Source organism: Mesoplodon mirus (genome assembly GCF_964341445.2).
Source record: "Mesoplodon mirus genome assembly, chromosome: 3".
NCBI lineage: Eukaryota > Metazoa > Chordata > Mammalia > Artiodactyla > Ziphiidae > Mesoplodon > Mesoplodon mirus.
Genome location: NC_138978.1, coordinates 61104162 through 61130350, shown reverse-complemented (window position 1 = coordinate 61130350; position 26189 = coordinate 61104162). Strand labels below are relative to the sequence as shown.

The 26189-nt window shown below is 36.4% G+C and overlaps 1 protein-coding gene across 1 annotated transcript in view; it reads left to right on the top strand.

The window, feature by feature from the left end:
• The window catches only part of DNAI4 (dynein axonemal intermediate chain 4), a gene marked incomplete at its 5' end in the record, with an annotated part of 112281 nt that overhangs the window by 9421 nt on the left and 76671 nt on the right, over positions 1 to 26189 (top strand). Inside the window, 4 exon segments of the mRNA XM_082611935.1 lie at positions 12627 to 12811; positions 14148 to 14260; positions 19812 to 19968; positions 22706 to 22845. Of these exon segments, the coding sequence (XP_082468061.1) occupies positions 12627 to 12811; positions 14148 to 14260; positions 19812 to 19968; positions 22706 to 22845 (595 nt within the window).

Below are 26189 nucleotides of genomic sequence, written 5' to 3'. Positions count from 1 at the left end.
AACTAAGCCCATACACCACAACTACTGAGCCTGCACTCTAGAGCCTGCGAGCCACACTACTGAAGCTTGTGTGCCTAGAACCACAACAAGAGAAGCCACCGCAATGAGAAGCCCACGCACCCCAACGAAGAGTAGCCCCCACTCAACACAACTAGAGAAAGCCCATGCACAGCAATGAAGACCCACCACAGCCGAGAAAGAAAGAAAGAAAGAAAAGACAGACATATAGGTCAATGAAATAATATAGAGCCCAGAAATAAACCCTCACAATAAGGATATCAAGACCATGCAATGGTGTCTTTTCAACAAAGGTGTTAAGAGAACTGGATATCTACATGCAAAAGAATGAAGTAGGACTCTTAACTTACACCATTTACAAAAATAACTCAAAATGTATCAAAAACCTAAAGGTAAGATCTAAAACTATAAAACTCTTAGAAGAAAATAAAAGGGAAAAACTTTTTGACATTGGATTTGGCAATGATTTCTTAGATATGATATCAAAAGCATATATAGCAAAAGAGAAAATAGATATATTGGACTACATCAAGCATTAGAAACTTCTGTGCATCAAGGGACACAACAACAGAATGAAAGGCAGCCCATGGGATGAGGAAAATTATCAGAAAGTCATATATCTGATAACAAGTTAATATCCGGAATATATAAAGAACTGCAACTCAACAACAAGCAGCCTAATTTTAAAAATGGACAAAGGACTTGAATAAATATTTTTCCAAAGAAGATATACAAATGGCTGACAGCACATGAAAAAATGCTCAACATCACACCAGTAATCATTAGGGAAATGTAGACCAGAACCACAGTAAGATACCAGCTCACACCAATTAGGATGACCACTATGAAAAACACCCCAACAATAACAGAAAATAACAAGTATTGGTGAGGATATAGAGAAATCAGAACCTTTGTGCACTGTTGGTAGGATTGTAAAATGGTGCAGCTGCTATGGAAACAGTATTATTGTCCCACAAAAATTTTAAAATAGAATTACCATATCACCCAGCAATTCCATTTCTTGGTCTATACCTAAAAGAATTGAAAGCAGAGATTTGAACAAATATTTGTACAACGATTTTCATCGCAGCATTATTCATAGTAGCTAAAAGGTGGAAGCAACCCAAGTTTCCATGAACAGATGAATGAATAAACAAAGTGTATGTGTGTATATACCTTTAAAAAGAAGGAAATTTCAACACATACTACAATATGGATGAACCTTGAAGATATTATACTAAGTGAAATAAACCAGTCACAAAAGGACAAAGACTGTATGACTACTTATCTGAGATACCTAGAGTAGTCAGATTCATAGAGACAGAAAGTAAAATGGTGCTCACCAGGGAAAGAGAAAAAGGAATTATTGTTTAATGGGTACAGAGTTGCAGTTTTGTGAGATTTTTGTTTTGTTTTGTTTTTGCGGTACGTGGGCCTCTCACTGTTTTGGCCTCTCCCATTGCGGAGCACGGGCTCTGGATGCGCAGGCTCAGTGGCCATGGCTCATGGGCCTAGCCGCTCCGCGGCATGTGGGATTCCCGGACTGGGGCACGAACCCATGTCCCCTGCATCGGCAAGTGGACTCTCACCCACTGCTCCACCAGGGAAGCCCTTTGTGAGATTTTTAAAGAGTTCTGGAGATGGATGGTGGTGGTGACTGCACAGCAGTGTGAAAGTACTTAATGCCATGAACACTTAAATGTGGTTAAGATGAAAAATGTATGCATTTTACCATAATAACCCCCACTGATGAGCTCTACCTGGGTGTGGCACACTGAGAATCCTGGGGCCTTCCCCTGGTCCATGAGATCATGTTCCATGTCAGGAGAGGCAAGCTGAGAAGACCTCAGGCTACTGCCCTATTCCCTCCATGGAGCACTCGACACCTAGAGTGAGGTTGTCACTCATGGAGAAGCTTACCATTGTCTCCACTGTCAACCCCAGAGATCTGGTGCAGAGATATTATCTGGGGAGAGAAGCAAGCTGTACAACAGATAGTTCCTTATATCTTCCATAAGGAACCAGCTTTATTTGCAACAGAGCGTGGAGAAGTTTAAACCTATGAACACCCTCAAAAGCAGTGGACATAGTGGTAAAAGGCAATTGAGAGGAAATTAATTGATCTAACGAAGATACACCCTAGACTGTAGGCTAGCTAGTTTATAGGGAAACAGGGTATAAGGCAATTCCTCAGCAAGAGAAGCCTTCCCGTAGTGAGAATAAATATTGAACATTGGCATCAGAAACTTCCCTGGAAGGAACCACAATTTGATTGGATTAGTCTGTAGAGAATTTATGCCCCAGGGCATTGTTGAAAACAATAGAGCAATCAGCTGGCAACTAGTGAAGTTAACAGCTGAGTGTGGTCAGAGTAAGAGTGGAAGAGAGCCCTACCAGTAGCTCTGTCGTCGCAGGATGGTTGTGGGCATACCCAAAGCTGCACCTCCCTGAGGAGCAACATTAGTGTGTTAACAGGACTGCAGGGTAGGTGTTGGGAAGGGGCATATTAGTTTCCCAGGAGTGCCTTAACAAAGTACCAACAGCTGTATGACTTCAAACAATAGAAATTTATTGTCTCACACTTCTGGAGGCTAAAAGTCTGAAATCAAGGTGTTAGCAGGGGCGTGCAGCTTCTGAATATGCTAGGGAAGTATCTGTTTCTCTCCTAGATTCTAATAACCCCAAACACTCCTTGGCTTGTAGATCCATCACTCTAATCCTCTATCTCTACATTATGTTCTCTCCATTATCTTCACAGTGTCTTCCCTCTGTCTCTGTTCAAATTTCCCCCTTTTATAAAGACATCAGTCATATTGGATTATGGCTCACCCTGATGATCTCATCTTAACTCAGTTAAATCTGCAAAGACCCTATTTCCATAATCAGAGGTACTGGAGGTTAGGACTTCAACATATCTTCTTTTTGGGGACACTGTTCAACCTGCAATGGGAAAACAGACCTCACTAAAATAATCCAGGTTATCACTAAACAAAATATAAACAAGCAAATAGCAATAACAAGCTCTAGGGACGAGGGAGGTTCCAGTACCCAGAGTTGCTACAATATATTATCTAAAATCTCTGATTTCCAACAAAAAATTATGGAACATGTAAAGAAATAGGAAAGTATGACCCATACTCAAGAAAAAAGGCAACAGAAGCTGTCTGTGGGAGGAAGCATATGTCAAATTTAACAGAGATTTAAAAGAAGCCATTATAAATAGCTTCATGGAATTACAGAAGCTATGCTTTAAAGAAGTAAAAGAAGGTATGATCATGTTACATCAAGTATAAATAAAGAGACAAATTATAAAAAAGAACCGATGGAAATTCTGGAGCTGAAAAGTACAATAATTGAAACTTTAAAAATTCACTAGAGGAGCTCAACAATAGGTTTTAACTGACAGAAGCAAGAATTAGCAAACTAGAAGATAGATCAATAGAGATTATTCAAGCCAAACACAGAGTGGGGAAAAAAAGAATAAAGAGGGGCTTCCCTGGTGGCGCAGTGGTTGGGAGTCCGCCTGCCGATGCGGGGGACACGGGTTCGTGCCCTGGTCCGGGAAGATCCCACATGCCGCAGAGCAGCTGGACCCGTGAGCTGTGGCCACTGAGCCTGCGCGTCTGGAGCCTGTGCTCCCCAATAGGAGAGGCCACAACAGTGAGAGGCCCGTGTACTGCAAAAAAAAAAAAAAGAAGAAAAACGAATAGAGCCATCAAACACCATCGAACACACCAACATATGCATAATGGGAGTAACAGAAGGAGAAGAGAGACACAAAAGGAAAGGAAAAAATATTCAAAAAGGTAATGGCTGAAAACACCCCAAATTTAATGAAAAACAATATCCTACACATCCAGGAAGCTCAGTGAATTCCAAGAATGAATGAATGAATGCAGACATATTATAGTAAAAATGCTGAAAGTCAAGGGCAAGAAGAAAATCTTAAAAGCAGCAGGAGAAAAACAGTGTGTATCATGTACAAAGGAACCTTAATAAGATTAACATAATTTTTCATCAGAAACAATGAGGCCAGAAGGCAGAGGAGAACAAATTTGAAGTTGTTAAAGAAAAAGCTCAACCAAGAATGTTGTATCCAGTAAAACTATTATTCCAAAATGAAGATGAAATAGTCTCCAAGATAAACAAAAACTGAAAGAATTTATTGCTTGCAGACCCACCTTACGAGAAATACTAAGGGAAGTTCTTCAGCTTGAAAACATGTAACCTCAGATGGTAATTCATATCCATACAAAGAACATCAGTAAACACAATTATGTAATTACAACAACTATTATATCATGTAATTAATGCAACTATTAGTGCATTTCCTCCTTCTTTCCCTCTTAACTGATTTGAAAAACGATTATATAAAATAACATGTATATAATGTATTATTGGATCTATGACACAGAAATGTAATATATGTGTTATGTATTTGGCAGTAATATCACAAAGGAGGTGGATGGGAACAAAGCTGTAATGTAAGCAAATGATGACAAAATGAAAAGTAATAATTATGGCTCTGTTTTCTTATATTTTGTAACAGTAATACATGTAATTTACATAAAAATAATACCACAAAAGGGGGAAATAGTGAACAGAGCTATATAGGAGTAATATTTCAATATATTACTGGAATTAAGCTAAAATAAATCCAAAGTTAATTTTGACAAGATGTGTATGTTAATCCCTAGAACAACCATCTAGAAAAACCTCAAAAATATAATGAAATGATCATTAAAAGATTAAAATGCTACCTTAGAAAATATTCACTCAATGCAGAAAAAAGTAATAAAGGATGAATAGAGGACAAAAAAGACATGAGACATATGGAACACAAAGTAAGATGGGAGATATAAATCCAACTATATCAAGAAAACATTAAATGTAGATAGATTAAACAATCCAAACAAGGGGCATAGATTGTCAGACTGGCTTAAAAAACATGATCCAATGATTGGCTGTCTACAGGAGACACACATTAGTTTCAGTATTAATTTCAGACCAATATCTCTTATGAATGTGGGTGCAAATATCCTGAACAAAATTCTAGCAAACCAAATCTAACATATAAAAAGAATTGTATGCCTGGAGTGCATTAGTTTGCTAAGGCTGCCATAACGTAATATCACAGACTGTATGGCCTAAACAGTGTCCTAATCTACTCTTCCTTTAGGGACACTAGTTATATTGGATTAGGACCCACCTTAATGGCCTCATTTTAACTTAATTATCTCTTTAATGTCCCTATCACTAAATACAGTCACATTTAGAGGTACTAGGGGTTAGGGGTTCAACGTGTGAATTTTTTGGTGGGGAGAGACAATTCAGCCCATAAGTTACCAAGTGGGATTTATCCCAGAGATGCAAAGTACTTTAACATCTAAAAATCAATGTAATACATTTCATATCAGTAGAATAAAAAGCAATGATCACTAGATCCAGAAAAAGCACTTTTCAAAATTCAACATTCTTTCATGATAAAAACACTTAATAAACTAGGAGTAGAGGGACTTCCTCAACTTGATAAAGAATACTTATGAAAAATCCACTAATATCAACTCAATCATGCAACTGGGTGCTTTCCTTTTGACATCAGGAAGAAGACAAAATTTTCTTGCCACTGTATTCAACATTGTACTGGAGGTTCTAGATAAGGCAATTGGCGGGGGGGAAAGGCAACCAAATTGGAAAGGAAAAGATAAATCTCTATTTGCAGATGACATAATGTTACATATAGAAACTCCTAAGAAATTTACTAAAAAACTATTAAGACTATAGGATTCCCTGGCGGTCCAGTGGTTAGGACTCAGTGCTCTCACTGCGATGACCCGGGTCCAATGCCTGGTGGGGGAACTAAGATTCTGCAAGCCATAGCATGGCCAAAAAAACACAAAACAAACAAACAAAAAACAAACAAAAAAAGAAACTATTAAAACTAATGAATGGATTCTGTTAGGTTGCAGGATACATGATCAATATACAAATAAATTGTGTTTTTTATACTTGCAATAAACAATTTGAAAATTAAGAAAACAATTTCTTTCACAATAACATCAAAAACAATAAAATACTTAGGAATAAATTTAATAATAGAAGTGGCATCATAAGCTCTGAAAACTAAAACATTACTGAATGAAATTAAAGATGATCTAAATAAATGGGAAAGCATCCAAAATTTATGAATTGGAAGACTTACCATTATAAGATGGTGATACTTCCCAATCTGTTCTATAGATTCAACACAGTCCTTATCAGAATCCCAGCAGACTTCCTTGTGCAAATTGACAATTGATTCTAAAATTCATATGGAATTGCTAGGAACCCAGAATAGCCAAAATAGTCCTGAAAAAGGAGACTAAAGTAGGCAGACTCACACTTCCCAATTTCAACATTTACTACAAAGCAACAGAAATCATGATAATGTGGTACTGATTGGCACAAGGATAGATATACAGATCAATGGAATAGAATTGAGAGTCCAGAAATAGACCCATTACATCTACGGTCAACTGATTTCTGATAAGTGTACCATGACCATTTAAGAGGGAAAGGATAGTCTTCAATAAATGGTGCTGGGATGACTGGATAGCCACATGCAAAAGAATAAAGTTGGACCCTTGCCTCACACCATATAAAAATTAAGTCAACATGAATCAAAGACATATGTAACAGTTAAAACTAAAAGCTCACAGAAGAAAACATGGTGGTAAACCTTCATGACCTTGGTTTGGCAAAGGATTCTCAGATATGACACAAAAAATATGAACAACAACAAAAAAAAGCCAGATGAATTGAACTTTACCAAAATTAAAAATGTCTCTGCTTCAAAGAACATAATAAAGTAAAAAGTCTACCCACAGAATGGGAGAAAATATTTGCAAATGATATATCTGTTAAGGGATTTGTATCGGGAATATATAAAGAATTACAACTCAATAATAAAAAGACAAAATCCAATTAAAAATTGGGCAAGGCTCATTTCTCCAAAGAAGGTATACAAATGGTCAAAAAGCACATGGAAAGATACTTGACATCACTAGTCATCAGAGAAATGCAAATCAAAACCACAGTGTGATCTTTACTTCATACTCAGTAGGATGGCTAGAATCAAAAAGTCAGATGACATGTGTTGGTAAGGATATCAAGAAATCAGAATACTACTAATAGGAATGTAAAATGGTCCTGCCACTTTGGAAAACAGTCTGGTAGTAATTCAGGTGTTTAAACATACTGTTATCATATGACCTCGCAATTCTACATCTAGATATATACACCCAAGAGAAATTAAGATATATTTCTAACCCAGAAACTTGTACATGAATGTTTATATCAATATTATTCATAATAGCCAAAAAGTAGAAACAACCCAAATGTCCATCAGTGGACAGATGGCTAAACAAAATGTGGTATATTCATACAGTAGAATATTATTCAACCACAAAAAGGAATGAAGTACTGATGCATGCAACAACATGGATGAATCTTGAAACCATTATGCTAAATGAAACAAGCCAATCAAAATACCACACACTATGTGATGCGACTCACATGAAAGTCCAGAATAGGGAAATCTATAGAGATATGAAATACCTAAGTGGTTGCCTAGGACTGGGAGGAAGACAAGGGTTAGGGAGTCAGAGTTAAAGGATACAGAGTTTCTTCTTGAGGTGATAAAAAATTTCTAAAATTAACTGTGGTGATGGTTGCTCATATTTGTGAATACACTCAAAACCACTGACTTGTACACTTTAAAAGCTATTTAAAAAGATAATTATGCAGATTGTGTGTAATTTTATGCCAATTTTAAATTTTGCAAAATTTGCAAATGAATATAAAATGGAAAGATTCCTTAAAAACTTACATTTTACCAAGAGACAAACAAAAATGAAAATTGGAAGGTATTAAAAAATTAATATGAGTAATTTAAAAATCTTTCTTCAAAGATAATTCCAGGCTCAGATGGTTTCACTAGTGATATATGCCAAACACATGAGGACAAAAACAGAACAAAAGAAATGGGTACACTCCAGAACTCATGTTATGAGGCTAGAAATATCTTGATATCAAAATCTGACTACAACAGGGGCTTCCCTGGTGGCGCAGTGGTTGAGAGTCTGCCTGCCGATGCAGGGGACACGGGTTCGTGCCCCGGTCTGGGAAGACCCCACATGCCGCGGAGCAGCTAGGCCCGTGAGCCATGGCTGCTGAGCCTGCGCGTCCAGAGCCTGTGCTCCGCAACGGGAGAGGCCACAGTGGTGAGAGGCCCACGTACCGAAAAAAAAAAAAAAAATCTGACTACAACAGTATGAGAAAGAAATATTACAAGTCAATCTCTCCAAACATAGATAGCGAAATCCTCAATAAAATGTTAACAAAATTCAATAACAATAAAAATAGATAATAGACCATGAGGAGCTGCATTTATACCAAGAAATTAAGATTGGTTTAACATTTAAAAATCCATTAGTGTAATTCACCACATTCATATATAGCTTAAAGGAAAAAAGCATATGACCATCTCAATACATAAAGTATTTGATAAGATTAAAATTTTATTCATGATTTAAAATGTTCTTATGAAACTGACAATCACAAGGACTTCCTTAATCTGATTTATAAAATCCTACAGCACTGATCGTATTTAATGGTAAAGCATTCCTAAGAAGGATCCACTTCTATCCAACATTCTTGGAAGTCTTAGCCATTTCAGTATGGCAAGAAAAAGAAATGAAAAATGTAAGCATTGGAAAGAAAGAAACGAAACATTCAATATTTGTAAATGACACAATTATCTACATATAAAATTTTAAATCACCTATTAATAATTATCAAATTAATAAGAGTTTAGCAAGGTTATTGGATATCAAAAAAAAACAACCAAGAACAATTATATTTTTATATACCAGCAACACACATTTCAAAAATTACATATTTTTCTAATGATACCATTTATAATAGCACTAAAATGTATTAAGTACTTGTGGATAAATATAACAAAGATGCACATACCTACACTGTAAAAACTATAAAGTTTTACTGGGAGACATTAAACAAGACCCAAACAAATGGAGAGATAGAACATGTTTATGCATAGAAAGAGTCAGTATTGTAAGTATATCAGTTATACCCAAATTTTGATTTATAGATTCTTTGCAATTTCAGTCAAAATCTCAGTTTTTTTTTTTAATTGTATTTTTTTCAGGAACTTGTCAAGGTAAGTCTAAAATTTACATAAAGCTGCTGAAGCTGGGCTTCCCTGGTGGCTCAGTGGTTGAGAGTCCGCCTGCCGATGCAGGGGACATGGGTTTGTGCCCCGGTCCGGGAGGAGCCCACATGCCGCAGAGCGGCTGGGCCCGTGAGCCATGGCCACTGAGCCTGCGCGTCCAGAGCCTGTGCTCCGCAACGGGAGAGGCCACAGCAGTGAGAGGCCCACGTACAAAAAAACAAACAAACAAACAAACAAAAATCTGCTGAAGCTTAGGCGTATCCGAGATACTCTTGAATAAGAACTTTGTGGAAAGACTTGCTCTCCTAGATACCAAGTTTTATTTTATATAAAGTGTAACATTAACAAAGGTATAGACAGAGAGCCTACAAGTGATTCAGGCACATATAAACACTTGTTTTATAATAAATGTGCTCTAGAGAGTAATGGGGAAATAACAGGATTTTCAAAAATTCTTGTTGAGACAATTGGGTATTCACATGGAATAAAAATATATTGGCTTCCTTCCTCATACTATACACAAAACTCAATTCCGGGTATATTATAGATCTAAACATGAAAAGCAAAAATATCTTCATAATTTCAGGATTGGGAATGGTTTCTTGGATGAGACATCTAAGGCGTAAACCATAAAGGAAAACATGATAAATTTGACTATGCTAAGATGAAGAACTTCTATTCATTAAAAGATACTACAAGGAAAATTCAGCCATAGAGTGAAAGAAGACATTTTCAACACATAAAACAGAAAGGGTTCATAGTCAGAACATTTAATGAACTCTATCATCAATTTTAAAAAAGATGGAACTCAACAGAAAAGTGTACAAAGGACTTGTACGGGATATTTTCCTTCAAAAAAAAGGAAGTCAAGATGGAAATAAGCACATGAAACGAAGTTCAATTTCATGAAAATTAAAGTCAAAATGAGATACATGTATACCTATACTCATACTGGTTTAAATTTCTAAATCTGGCAGTGCTAGTTGTTGATGAGGATGTAGAGTAACAGCAACTGTCACAATGCTGGCAATCTTGAAAATTTTTACGATCAACTTGGAAAACAGTTTGGTGTTATCTAATCAGGTTGACTCATCAATTCCACATCTATATATCCCCTACAGAAATACATTTTCATGTTTAACAGTATGCTTTCACATTAATGTTTATTGAAACAGTTTTCACGATGGCCAAAAACTGGGAAACAATTCAATGTCTGTTAAAAGTAAAAGGGAGGGCTTCCCTGGTGGCGCAGTGGTTGAGAGTCCGCCTGCTGATGCAGGGGAGGCGGGTTCGTGCCCCGGTCTGGAAGGATCCTGCGTGCCGCGGAGCGGCTGGGCCCGTGAGCCGTGGCCGCTGGGCCTGCATGTCCGGAGCCTGCGCTCCGCGACGGGAGAGGCCACGGCAGTGAGAAACCCGCATACCGCAATAAAAAACAAAAAAAAAAGTAAAAGGGATAAATAAAATATGATATACTAATCCAACAGACTACAGTCACCAATAAATGAATGAATGATTATACATGCAACAACATGGAGAGATACATAAAAGCATACTGTTGAACAAAAGATGTCAGATAATTCCGTTATAATATATGGCTATTTATATAAATTTTAAAAACAGGCAAAACTAAATTACACTGATAAACTTGGTAAATATCAATACTAAGTGCTAACCAAAATCTGGAGCAACCAGAACTCTCATACTTTGTTGGTGGGAACCACTTGGGAAAACCTTTCAGCAGTATCTACCATATGTGAACATACAAATAATCCAATAACCAGGAATTTCACACAGGTATACACCCAACATAAATTCATACAGTATAGTCAGCAAAACACATGTACAACCATCTTCTTAGTGGCATCATTTGTTTTTGTTTTTTTAAAATTTATTTCTTTATTTTTGGCTGCGTTGTGTCTTCATTGCTGCACGTAGGCTTTCTCTAGTTGCGGCGAGTGGGGACTACTCTTTGTTGCGGTGTGCAGGCTTCTCATTGCAGTGGCTTCTCTTGTTGCGAAGCACAGGCTCTAGGTGCGAGGGCTTCAGTAGTTATGGCACATGGGCTTAGTAGTTGTGGCTCACGGGCTGTAGAGCTCAGGCTCAGTAGTTGTGGTGCATGGGCTTAGTTGCTCGGCAGCATGTGGGATCTTCCTGGACCAGGGCTCGAACCCATGTCCCCTGCATTGGCAGGTGGATTCTTAACCACTGCACCACCAGGGAAGCCTAGTGGCATCATTTGTAATAGCCAAAAATGTGAAAACTACAGAAATGTCCATGAACAATAAAATAGATATATAAATTGTGATATATTCACACAATGGAATATTGTACAACAGTGAAAATGAACCATCTACAGCTATGCTTAACAATATGAAGGGCTCTCACAAATATAACATTGAAAAAAAGAAACCAGATACCAGGGGTACGTGCTTCATGATTCCATCAAAGTGGAGTTCAAAAACAGGCAAAACTAATCCATGGAGTCAGTATAATCATTACCTTTGGTGGGAGATAGTGACTCTTATGGAAGGAACTTCTGAGATTCTGGTAATTTTCTATTTCTAAATCTGAATGCTAGGTACCTGGGTGTCTTCCATTTATGAAAATTTATTAAGGTGTGCATTTATATGTGCACATCTCTATGTATATTTTACTTCAATATAAGTAATAAAAAGTAAATGCTATTGTTTAGGAATGCATACTTAATAAAACTTTAAAAAGAAGAAAGAAAATAATCACCAAAATCAAGTTAATGATATTCACTGGGGAGGAGGGAGAGGCAGTAAACCAGAAGAAGCAAAAGCCAGGGGAGCTGCTTGTGATCTAGAAGGGGCAAAGTCTCCTAGAGGTTCTATCAATGTTCTAATTTTTTACTTTAGTTATGATTATAAGAACATTTGCTTTGTATTATTTAACTCTATGGTTATGTTTTAATTATATTTCTGTATGTGTTAAATTTCATAATTAAAAATTAGCCAAAAACAAGCCAAAAATGTGTAATAACTTGGCTAATTTTTATTAATAAAATGTTAAATGAAAAGTTGTGGTTTTTAAAGCTTATACATAAAAAAATTAAATATACCAAAATATTAACAATCTGAATGAATTATCTTTCTATATTTTTGAATTTTCTCAAAATTAGTATATATTTCTTATATATAGGTAAAACATGAATAAGACTTTTTAAAAAGTGTATGCCTCAGTTAAGAAACTTTTTAAGCATAAAATCTTTTATCATTCAATTTTTCATGTTTGTCCTATCCTACAAACATTATATTTATCTTTTTTCTACTATTTTTATCTGTGTATTTTGGACCTATTATTCAGAAACCCTGTCTTTTTTACTTATTTTATTTTAAATAACTATTTTCTACAGGTGACTGACATACATGGAGTTGATGTTACTCCCAGACCTCTTTACCATCCAGATCCATATACTGGTACAGCAAAGCCAAATAAACTATTGACATCACAAGAAGGATCACGTACATCGGACTTTATAGCTTCCTATAGCCTTTATCAGAATACAATAAATCCTAGTATGTTAGGGCAGTTTACAAGGTAGTGTATACTATTCTATGATTCTTTTTTTATATCTTATGTATTTTCATTTAAGTCACATATGTAACTTAGATGTCAGTTGTCTCCAGTCTGCCAGCTCAGCTCTCTGATCCTAATGTGCCACCTCTGTGTTCCTCTCATGTTTTAACTAGATGTAGAGCTTGCATGTCAAGTGTTCCCCTACACTTACACCAAAACATTTGTGAAAAAATATACAGATTTTACTCAAGATTTCCTGCGGAACCAAAAGATGCAACCTAGCATCACAGACATATTTCTTCAGTTTTCTTCAGTTTCTTTTATGCTGCAGTTTAGGAGCTTTCCTTTTTTCCCCTCCCTATTCTTCCATACAAATCCTTGTTCTCCTAGGGTTTGATTTCTCTCTTGTTTTATAACTTTTTTTTGGTAAATGACATGTTTTGCATTTACATATATAGATACTTATATAATTGAAATTTTTTAGTGCTTCCAATAGAGAAATTCAGTCTTTGCCATAATAAAACAGTACTCCTAAAACAATCTAAAGATTATGGGGAAATACTTTAGTGTGTAACTTTCAGTCTGATAAATTAAAAGTTCCAGATGTTAACTAAGCACAAAATTTTAGGAGAAAATATGCTGCTCTAGAGTCTGCCTCCAAATTAGCATACAGAAGCCATGGGAGTTCTCTGAAAACAAAGGATATTCCAGTAAACTGAACCCAACCTTTTTGGAGGGCAGTTGGAACTATAAATAGAAAGGAAAAAAGTATGTAATATCATGGAGTAATGTTAAGTTTCTATGTTTAAAGGAAATTATTTTTGGATTCTTCAGTGTATTGATTTCCCACGAAGTATATAAATTTTATTTTACATTAAGTCTTGAGAGGACATTTATCAAATTGAATAAATTGCATTTAATATAGGATTTGAAAAATGAGCAGAAACCTGGTGAAAAATGAAGGGTAGAATATTCCAGGCTGAGGCCCTGAGGTAAGAGAGCTCCATAAGTTTGAGAAACTTAAAAAAAAAAGTGGGGGGAGAGAATATTGATAATGAAGATAAGATGGAGAGTCTCAGTAGGTAGGCTGTGTTTTGGATTTTTATCCTAAACATACTGTTGGGAATCCATTGAAGGTCTTTAGGCATAGGTTTGACATGTTTTATTTCTAAAATATGATTTTTTACTTAAAGAACATTAAAAATCAACCCAATATTTAAAGAACTAGTTTATTTTTATCAACTTTGCTCATATGATTACAGTCTATTTGATTTCTCAATCTGATAATGTTTTCATTTATACATTTAATTGCCCATAAGGACATCTAAATAAATAATGTTGTTATTCATTATTAAAGGTCAGTTTTAGGAAGCAGTACAGTTTCTAAGTCAAGTACATCCACTACTGAATCAATGGTAGAAGACCTAGAAGAACCATCCTTTAAACGGGAAATGTTGGCTAGTTTTACAGGTAATGAAAATCCAATCTTTTATTTCAGTAACAGTTCATTATTTCTTTAGCTAATATGCTCATTATTTTTTGGGTGCTTGAGATAGAAGAGCTATGGTAATCATTCCCAAATGCTGGCCTGTGCAGTAGCTACATGAGAATTACCAGGGTAATGTTTATATATTTTTAAAAATTCTCAAGGGACTTTTTGGGTTTTTTTTGGCGGTACGCGGGCCTCTCACTGTTGTGGCCTCTCCCGTTGCGGAGCACAGGCTCTGGACGCGCAGGCTCCGTGGCCATGGCTCACGGGCCCAGCAGCTCCGCAGCATGTGGGATCTTCCCGTACCGGGGCACGAACCCACGTCCCCTGCATCGGCAGGCAGACTCTCAACCAGTGCACCACCAGGGAAGCCCCAGGCGAACTCTTAACCACTGCGCCACCAGGGAAACCCTCGAGTGACTTTCTTGCACCACCAGCCTCAGTAATCACAGACCCTGTTTTTTTTTTTTTAATTAAAAAAAAATATTTTATTTATTTATTTATTTTTGGTTGCATTGAGTCTTCGTTGCTGTGTGAGGGTTTTTTCTAGTTGTCGCGAGCAGGGGCTACTCTTCATTGCGGTGCGTGGGCTTCTCATTTCTGTGGCTTCTCTTGTTGTGCAGCACAGGCTCTAGGTGTGCGGGCTCTAGACCACGGGCTCAGTAGTTGTGGCACGTGGGCTTAGTTGCTCCCTGGCATGTGGGATTTTCCCAGACCAGGGCTTGAACCTGTGTCCCCTGCATTGGCAGGTGGATTCTTAACCACTGCACCACCAGGGAAGTCCCACAGACCCTGTTTTAAAAGAGCTCAGCTTCTAACTCAGGAGACAAACAATTGTGATATACACTGTGATCAGTGCCATATTAAGACATATGCAGAATGTGATGGGAGTACTTACAAAGAAAAGATTAACTACTGTGAAGTGGAAAACAAAAAATGAGAGAACTTTCATAGAGAACATTATTGACTTTTGAATTTGGTTTCTAAAGATAATTAGTAATTTGTCAGGAGAACAAAAGGAGAGGCCCATTCCAGGCAGAGGATAAAACATGAGGTAATGCAAAGTATTATGCAAGTAAAGTTAAAAGAATGAGGAAATAATGGTTGACAAAATGTTCTGGAAGAAGTGGGTACTTCCTTGAGGGTCAGGATGGCTTTTCCTCTAAGATGATAATGAGGATTAGTGAAAATATTAATAAGGTTGGAAAAGTGCTTGATGGACTCTTTGGTGTTAGCATATGCAACAGAATGCTTCTGACAAGTAACAGAATACCCAACTACCATTTTTCCCACATTAAAAGAAGTTAAAGGTAGATAGCTTTTGGCTTTGCTTTTGTGGCTTAATTGTGTCAAAATCTGGATTGGAAACTCTGCTCTTCTCTTTTTGTAAGCCTTTTCTTCTTGTTTCTTGCCTCATGGTCTCATGATATGTGCCCCAGCTCTGGGTATTATATCCACGTTAAAAGCAGAAAGAAGGAGAAAGGCAGTAGCACCAGTCACATCTCCCTCATTTATCAGGAAAGTAAACGTTTTCCCAGAAGGTTTCCTTTTTCCTGTATATTTCTGTTTTTATCTCATTGACCAGAACTGTTTCACATTGACACCACTAGCTTCAAGAGTGGCTGGAAAAGCCAAATATTTTATTTCTCAGCCTGTATTAATGGAAAGAGGCCAGGGAAGGGAGAAAGGCTTAGCAATGAAAACTTAAGCAATTAACAATGTCTGTTGTAGGAAGACGCCCGTCCTCTCAGGAGGGGACAAAGAATTGAATTATTGTCATAAGCTCCCCCAGCAGTCTCTACATATATTCTTGCCACCCTCCAATTTGTTTTTCCAAACTGTATGCAGAATTGAACCTGCTCTCCTTCTTGGATGGGACACGAACCCAGCCAAAATTCAGATTGGGACTTGAATCCACAGGATGGGACTTGAACCCATGGAATGGGACTCAAGCCCAGCCACACCTCAGACTGGGACTTGAACCTATAGTCCCTGACTTAGGAGGGGACTCAAATCCACTGTCTTAATTGAAGCTGCTCACCTGGTGTCAGGACTTACTCAAGCTCAGGTTCTTTTTTCTCCTTACAGAAAGAATTCAGCATGAGGCAAAGCGATAGGCAAAGAGTGAGTTTATTAGCATAGGATACTTGTGAGGGCTACAAGAGGGCAGGCAAGGGGGCACAGCCCTGAGAACAAAGAGGGTTACATTTTTATAATCAAGAAGTGGGGTGGGAAGAGAAGACCACCTTCTTCCTCAGTTTTGGGTAGACGTCAAGACTTAAATCACTAGTTCCTCCTTTGACCCTGTATGGTCTAATGGGGACAGTCATGATGCTATTTAAATATGTATATTAGCAGAAGGGTGTTACCATATACTAATATATGGTAATTCATCTCAGGTTTTGGTATAATGTCCCCTTTCACCTACTTTCCTTCCTTTTTCACCTATATTTCTGTCTTGCAGAAATGCTACTCTTCAAGGACTACTAACTCCCTGACTTCATGTAACAAGATTCAGACCGCATATCTATTGTGTTTTAACAATGAGGGTTTGTGGCTTGAGTGTGCCTGGTGCTTGGATGCACCTGGTCTTTCATCAAGGTAGTGTAGGTTGTTGCTAGGTTACTAGATTCTTTTCTTGAGTGGTCAATAGTTTACAACAGTCTCCCCAAACTCCCTTAAAATTCCCTTTCTATCTTTAATCCCCTAGTGGGATTTCTAAGCCAACTAATTATCCTACTGTATCCCTATTAGAATGATCTTTTTAAGAACACAATGTAATCACATTCTCCCTGCTTAAAGCCCTCCAATGGATTTGCACTCCTCTTAAGATAAAGAAGAAAATATTTATGTAATGATTTGCCTTGAGGTCTACCTCTATTCGTCTACATCAAAAACAAACAAACAAACAAACGTAACAAAACTTCACCTCCAGAAGCCTTGAAGAATAATATAGATGTTTATATCGTCTTGGCCTGCTGGTGAATTCTAACTACAAAGTCAGGTCTCTAAACTGAGTCACACCCAAACAATTCTACCTCTACCACCTGGTAGATTAGTATTTCTCAGTCTTGACTGCACATTAACATAATCTGGTATACCTTTTATTTTTTATTTTTATTTCTGGTTGCATTGGGTCTTCGTTGCTGCACGTGGGCTTTCTCTAGTTGTGGCGAGCAGGGCTATTCTTAGTTGCAGTGCGTGGGCTTCTCATTGCTGTGGCTTCTCTTGTTGCAGAGCACGCGCATGGCACCTAGTCGTGGTAGTCGTGGCATACAAGCTCAGTAGTTGTGGCTTGCAGGCTGTAGAGTACAGGCTCATTAGTTGTGGTGCATGGGCTTAGTTGCTCCGCGGCATGTGGGATCTTCCTCGACCAGGGCTCGAACCCATGTCCACTGCATTGGCAGGCGGATTCTTTTTTTTTTTTAAACATCTTTATTGGGGTATAATTGCTTTACAGTGTTGTGTTAGTTTCTGCAGTGTAACAAAGTGAATCAGCTATATGAATACGTATATCCCCATATCACCTCCTTCTTGCATCTCCCTCCCACCCTCCTTATCCCACCCCTCTAGGTGGTCGCAAAGCACCGAGCTGATCTCCCTGTTCCATGCGGCTGCTTCCCACTAGCTATCTATTTTACATTTGGTAGTGTATGTATGTCAGTGCTACTGTCTTACTTCGTCCCAGCTTACCCTTCCCCCTCCCCATGTCCTCAAGTCCATTCTCTACTCCGTGTCTTTATTCCTGTCCTGGCAGGCAGATTTTTAACTACTGCGCCACCAGGGAAGTCCCCTATTAGGTTCTATCTACTGTAAGATCATTCATTTTTATAATTAGCACATCTGTGCCATAATGCTACTTTAAGGTATATGTAACTAAACCATAGATGAAGATCTGGTGGTCTTAAAGAAAGGAAGTTTAGAGAATCAAGAACCAAAATTTAGGGGCTTCCCTGGTGGTGCAGTGGTTGAGAGTGCACCTGCCAGTGCAGGGGACACGGGTTCGTGCCCTGGTCTGGGAAGATCCCACATGCCACAGAGCGGCTAGGCCCGTGAGCCATGGCTGCTGAGCCTGCACGTCTGGAGAGGCCCGCGTACTGCAAAAAAAAAAAAAAAAAAAAAAAAAAAAAAAGAAACAAAATTTCTAGTCTCAAAACTGCCAGTATTCCTATGTGACCTTAAACTTCTCACTTAGCCTCTCTGTTTCTCATTTTCTTCACTGATAAAACGAAAAGTTTGAACTAGATATATCTCCAGTTGTGTCCATATGGGTAATTCATTTACTTTTTCACTTACCTTATTTCTACCTTAGCTAGATTTACTTATATAAATCATCTCTCCCTCATATTCTAAATTTATTGCATAAATAATAAAAATTAAAGAACATTTTTAAAAAGAAGAATCATCCAATACTATAAAGGATTAGCAATTAAAAATTTTATTTCCTCAGCTTCTCCATATGCATAAGTATTTTAATTGTTATAACCATAGCATGGGTTTTGTCCTGGATTATTCTGTCACTTTACATTTTATCACAAACACTTTCATATGTTTTTAATGTCATATTTAATTACTAGTTAATATTCATAGATGAGTATACTATTATTTAGCCATTCCAAGTGTTGATGATTGGTTTGTGAAATTAGTAGCTTGTATATTTTTTAGGTTATAAGGAGAGTGTTTTTCTCAGGCTTTGGGCCTTCTTAAGGAGACTGAGCCTTAATCTCTGGAAAGTGTATACCCTTAAGTCTTGTTTTCCTAAAGCTTTTCAAGCTTTACCCATGTCAAAGCCTCATGGATCCCTGCTTCACATGCTGTTTTTAACAGAAAACATTGAACTCTGACCTATATACCGTGTCTTGGCTCTTTATTACCCATACAACCAAGTCCAAACTGTCCTTGACACTCCATCCTCAGTGAAATTTTTCAAGAATCTTGGACTTCTGACAAGACTACAGGCTTGAGGCTAACCCTTTTCAATGTATGTTTTACATGGATATTGAGCCTCTTTTTCTCCTATATTTAACCACAACTTTCACTGGAGAGTCTTTTTAGCTCTTGGTGAAGATGATTAGAGGTGGGCTGTAATCTAAATCAAAAGTCAGCCAATAAGAAGGACAAACAGAATAAAAGACTGTTGTAGATATAGACTAGAAATTAGCTTCAGGGCTCGGAGAAGGGTTGCATATTATCCGGGAAATACACTTGCCCATATGTCTCTTGAGTTGTATCAATAGTTTTTCACCCCAATCTCCCTGTTAATATTATAGGATAGATGTAATGGGATGCCCTTGTAGTCATGACTACACATCTGAGATTGGAGTAGGCTTGATGTATCAGCAACAGAGATGGTTTATGAGCCATAGGATCCAGTTTGGCTTCAGAGGGATTAAATAGACTACATCTCACAACATGACCTTTTCCTTGACCATGTAATGCCACCTGCAATGTATGACTTGTCATGGTATTTTGATGAAATGAAAATTAAAAATAACAATTAGTAAATGATTTTTATTAAGTCATGTATTTTAGATTTGCGAGTTATTAGGGCAACACCTGGAAAAATTGTAACAAAAGAAGACCTGGAGAAGACTATAGAGATAATACTCACAGAGACAGAAACGATGAACTTTTTTAACCTACCAACAGTCATGGTTTCTGTAGAATCTGAAGAAGCTGAGAAAGTAAGGTATGTATTGTTCAGTTGTTTACATTGCTTTTGTAATTTAAATGCTAAATCAGAGGCTCTTATCCTTGTTTCTGTCTTTGGGGATTTCTGGATAAACACTGGTGGTATATGTGCCTGGTGAAATCATATATAAAGTTACATATGTGCCTTATGAAATTACATGTAAAGTGTTTATGCTGTATGTTTTTCCTAGAAGAGGAACCCATAGCTTTACCATATTCTTTAAAAAGTAGGTGAGCTACTAAGTTAAATAATAAAAGAAATAAAGGAAGCTTCTAAGTCTCAGTATAGGTTTTAATGATTTTTTCTTTTATGCATATATGAATTATTTTCAAGTTAAAAAGAAATCACTGCCATTTTTTATATTTAAAACTTAAAAGGGAAAATATGTTATGGGGAAATGACTGAATTTACTATTGAGAGTAGATTTTCCATTTCTCTTTATTAATGAATATAAATGGATCATTAGTTTTTGCCTCATGTTATTTTGAAACTCTCCTGTTAGGCACATACACATTAAGGATTGTTACGTCTTTTTGGATACTTGACCCCTTTATCATTATGTAATGCCCCTCTTTATCTCTGATAATTTTCCTTGCTCTGAAGTCTGCTCTGTCTGAAATTAATACAGCTACATAAATATATTATTAATATAGTTCTTCAGATTAGTTTCTTCAAGTATAATTTGAATATGATTTATAGTACTAAAAAATTCATCACTAAAATAATTTTTATGGTATTATTTTTATTCAAATATAAAATCTTGTAAAATTGTTTAGACTATATAATATAGTACAATTAGATCTCAAATAGCATACTTTTGTTTTTGTTTTAACATCTTTATTGGATTATAATTGTTTTACAATGGTGTATTAGTTTCTGCTTTATAACTCAAACAGCATAATTTTAAAGCTCATGAGACATAAGAGAAAGCTCCCAGGACCAGAAAAAGGAAAGGAAAAGAATAACAATGGGATAGATAAGTGATCTGAAATCATAGAGGGAGAGATGCTGGAAACAAATGTTAATATTAGCACATGGATCTAGAGTCCACTAGTAAGTCTTGGGCCCCCCACAAATTGAGACAGCTGAAGAAGAGATTCTTATATTAAACCAAGACCCTTACAAGGATCTCAGTTATCTCAAGTGGTTCCAGGTCAGTAGGGTCTCCTAGCTACTATCATAAGCAAATACAAATCTTCTCTGGAGGAAAGCGTATCCCATTTAGACTCTTAAGATTCATTCAGTTTGAGTTTAGTAAAAATACACCAAACTAATAAAGAAGTCATTATGAATGAGAATTTTAAAAATAACAAATCCTAGATCTAGATCCTGAGGACTATGGGTAATGATATTATCTAATATAAAGTATAAAATATATGTGAAATATTTAAATAAAAGATAGAGTTAAAACATCATTAACACTAAGAAACTATCAAAATGATTACTTATAATGCAGAATATTTAAAGAGAATTTTAAAATAAATTATGTTTATATAATTGTTAAAATTAAAAAGTAAATATTGATTTAATCTTTGATATTAAATATTGATTTAATCTTTGATATTAAATAGATATTGATAATAGACTAAAGGTCTAACATATACCTAATCAGTTCCAAAAGGGCAGACTAGAAAGAATGGACGAGAGTTACTATTCAAGGAGAGTAAGTAATTCCCCAAACTATTGAAAAACACCATTCCACAGAAATAGGAATAAATAAAAAGAAATCCATATACACACAAACGGGACGCATTGTACTCATACTCCAAAATACCAAATATTAAAAGAAGATTTTAAAAACAAAAGAAAAAAAAATAAAGAACACATCATCTACAGAGAAACAAACCAATAGCATTATTAGGGATAAAGAGTGTGGTTTCATAATGATAGGAAGGTATAATAATTCTAAACTTGAAACTCCTAATAAAATAACCTCTTAATATATGAAGCAAAAATTGGAAACTTGATAAGTATCTTATTAAAGTAAGAGGTATGAATATACCTCTCTTAATTATTGATAAGTCAATCAGATAAAATTAGTATAGTTATAGAAAATTTGAACAAAAACATAATTTAATGGTCATATATAGAACTGAATTTAACAGTTAGAGGATACACACTCTCTTCAAGCACACATGGAACATTTACAAAAATCATCCATGTACAAGGCCATGAAGCAAGGTTTCAAAAATTTCAAAGTAGTGTCAGACAAACTAAATTCTCTGACCACAGTGGAATGAAGTTAAAAATTAATTACATAAATCTCAACTAAAACATAGATGCATATTCACATATGTTTTTGGAAGTTAAAAAGCACATTTTGTAAATTCTTCATGAACCAAAGAAGAAATCATAATGGAAATCAAAGAAATACTCAGAACAAAACAATTATGAAAATAATACATACTGCGCGATGACACAAAAGTAGTACTTTGAGGGAAATTTATAACTTTATAATCAAAATTCATAAAACCTATGTGGAGATAATGCTAGGATATTATTGGTGGGTACCGAAAGTTGTAGGAATGTTGGGGGATATAGTGTAAAAGAGTCCTTTGGAGGTAGTTTAATGCAGTCTTTCCCTAAGAAGTGTCTTAAACTTTCACTTCAATTTTTTGGTGCAATCCACATTAAAGAAGGTAATTTTAAGAAAAAGCATAATATCAATAGAAAAAGATATGTGTGGTAAAAATTAATTTTTATTAATAAGTTGAGTATATATTACTTTTTATAGCCGGAGAAACAAGAACTATGAGACTCTTTGTCGAAATAGATTAGGCAATGACTTATATGTAGAAAGGATGATGCAGACTATTAATGGAGCACCAAAGAATAAACACGTTCAATGTGACAAAATCATGAAGGAAGACAAAGGTAATTTATGTTTTATTCTGCTTGCTAAATTACCATATTTTAATATATATTCTTTGAGTCTGTCGATTAACAAGTCAATACTACAGTATATAAGGCAAAAATATAAATGATTTGACCAAATCACAACAATAACTGGGTGCTGTGATCTACAGCTTTCAGAATTTGACAATTAAGTTACAAGTAATAAATACAGATTTAGAAGGTTTGAATAACATAATTATCTTGATTTTTATACAAACTATATCATAGAACTTTGAATCCTTCAAATATTTATGAAACATTTATAGAAACTGATTGTTACTGTAACAAAGCATTCGACCATAACTAATACAATTTAAAAGAGTCCAAGCACTATTTTAGGCTTTTCACATACAGGCATACCTGGGAGATATTGCAGGTTCGGTTCCAGACCACTCCAGGTAAGTGAATATCGCAATAAAGCTAGTCACGTGAATTTTTAAAATGTCCCAGCGCATATAATATACTATAGTCTATTAGGTGTACAATAGCATTATATCTAAAAAACTAATGTATATGCGTTAATTTAAAATACTTTATTGCTAAAAAAATGCTAACCATCATAGAGCCTTCAGTGAGTCATAATCTTTTTGTTGTAGAGCATCTTGCCTTGATGTTGATGGCTGCTGACTGAACAGGGTAGTGGTTGCTGAAGATTGGGGTGGATGTAGAAAATTTTTAAAATAAGACAACAATGAAGTTTGTGCTACATTGATTGACTCTTCCTTTCATGAGTGATTTCTCTGTAGCATGTAATGCTGTTTGATAGCATTTTACCCATAGTAGAACTTCTTTCAAAATTGGACTCAGTCCTCTCAAACCCTGCCACTGCCTTGTCAACTAAGTTTATGTAATATTCTAAATCCTTTGATGTCATTTCAACAATCTTCACAGCATCTTCACCAAGAGTAAATTCCATCTCAAGAAACCACTTTCTTTGCTCATCCATAAGAAGCAGATTGCAGCAATTCATTCAGGCTCTACTTCTAATCCTAGTTCTCTTGCTATTTCTACCACATCTGTAGTTACTTCTACTAAAGTCTTGAACCCCTTAAAGTCATCCATGAGGGTTGGAATCAACTTCTTCCAAACTCCTGTTAATGTTTATATTTTGACCTCTTTCTATGAATCACGGATGTTCTTAATGGCATCTAGAATGATGAGTCCTTTCTAGAAGGTTTTCAATTTATTTTGCCCAGATCCATCACAGGAATCACTATCTATGACAGCTATAGCCTTTCAAAATGTATTTCTTAAATAATAAGACTTGAAAGTTAAAATGACTCCTTGATCCATGGGCTGCAGAATGGATATTGTGTTAGTAGGCATGAAAATAACATGAATCTCATGGTACATCTCCATCAGAGTTCTTGGGTGACCAGGTGCATTGTCAATGAGCAGTCATATTTTGAAAAGAATGTTTTTTTCTGAGTAGTAGATCTCAACAGTAGATTTATCATAATTATTAAGGGCTCTAGGATTTTCAGAATGGTAAATGAGCATTGGCTGCAACTCAAAGTCATCAGCTGCATTAGCTCCTAACTGAAAAGAGAGTCAGCCTGTCCTTTGAATCTTTGAAGCCAGAGATTGACTTCTCCTCTCTAGCTGTAACAATCCTGGATGGTGTCTTCTTCCAATACACGGCTGTTTCATCTATATTGAAAATCTGTTGTTTAGCATAGCCACCTTCATTAATTATCTTAAGTAGGTCTTCTGGTTAACTTGCTATAGCTTCAACATCAGCTCATGCTGCTTCACCTTGCACTATTATGTTATGGAGATGGCTTCTTTCCTTAAACATCATGAACCAACCTCTGCTAGCTTCAGACACTTCTTCTGCAGCTTCCTCACCTCTCTCAGCCTTTATAGAATTGAAGGGAGTTAGGGCCTTGTTCTGGATTAGGCTTTGGCTTAAGGGAATGTTGTGGCTGGTTTTCATCTTCTACCCAGACCACTAAAACTTCCTCCTATCAGCAGTAAGGCTGTTTTGCTTTCTTATCACTCATGTGTTCACAAGAGTAGCACTTTTAATTTCCTTCAAGAACTTTTCCTTTTCATTCACAATTTGGCTGTTTGGTGCAAGAGGCCTAGCTTTGGGCCTCTCAGCTTTCAACATGCCTTCCTCATGGAACTTAATCATTTCTAGTTTTTGATTTAGAGTGAGATGTGTTATTCTTTCTTTCTCTTGAACACTTAGAGACCATTATAAGGTTATTAATTGGCCTAATTTCAATATTGTCATTTCTGAGGAGCTGGGGAGGCTTGAGGAGAAGGAGAGAGATGGGGGATGAGTCAGTCACTGGAGCAGTTGGAACATAAACTACATTTATAGAATAAGTTCACTGTCTTATATTGACATGGTTCATGTTACCCGCAAACAATTACAATACTAACATCAAAGATCACTGATCACACCTCACCATAACAAATATAATAATGAAAAAGTTTAAATACTGCAAGAATTATCAAAATGTGACATAGAGACATGAGGTGAGCAAATGCTGTTGGAAAAATGGCACCGACAGACTTGTTCAATGCAGGGTTGCTACAAACCTTCAATTTGGAAAAAATGCAATATCTGAAAAGAGCAGTAAATGAGGTATGCCTGTATATTAACTGATTTAATTCTCACAGCAACCCTATGAGGTAGGAGCTCTTACTAGTCCTCATTTTTTTGGGGGGGCCACACCCCCATGGCTTGCAGGATCTTAGTTCCCCAACCAGGGATTGAACCTGGGCCATGGCAGTGAAAGTACCAAGTCCTAACCACTGGACCACCAGGGAACTCCCTATTCATCATTTTATAGAAGAAGAAACAGGCAAAGAGATGTTAGCTAATTTGCCCAAGGTGACTCAGTTACTATGGTGGACAATGATACTCCCAGACAGTCTGGTTCTTGAACCTGTTCTCTTAACTACTATACTTACTATCTTTCAATGTTTATAAATTAACAACTCTGAGGACACTGCATTGCCAAACTTCTGAATGCTGTGGCCAAAAGGGTAATTAGAAGAAAGGTTATAATCTTAATGGCCTTTGTTACTCAGCAAAACCATAAGCTAATTCTTTAGAAAGATTAAAATAGACAAACTTCTAAGCAGGTGCTAAATCAAGAAAAGAGAAACTTACAATTAGTAAGAAAGCTTTGTGGCGTCTTTACTTGCTCTTGTCCCACTCCCCTCCCCAGTAGAGTGGTGGTCTTAAAGATAGAAGCCTGCCTTCCCAGTGTGAGACCCTGGCCCTTGGTTCCAGAGGGAACAGAACAGACCTTATTCTCAAAGAATTTGGTTTGTATGTTTTAACCTGTCTAGGGGCTACCTGGAGG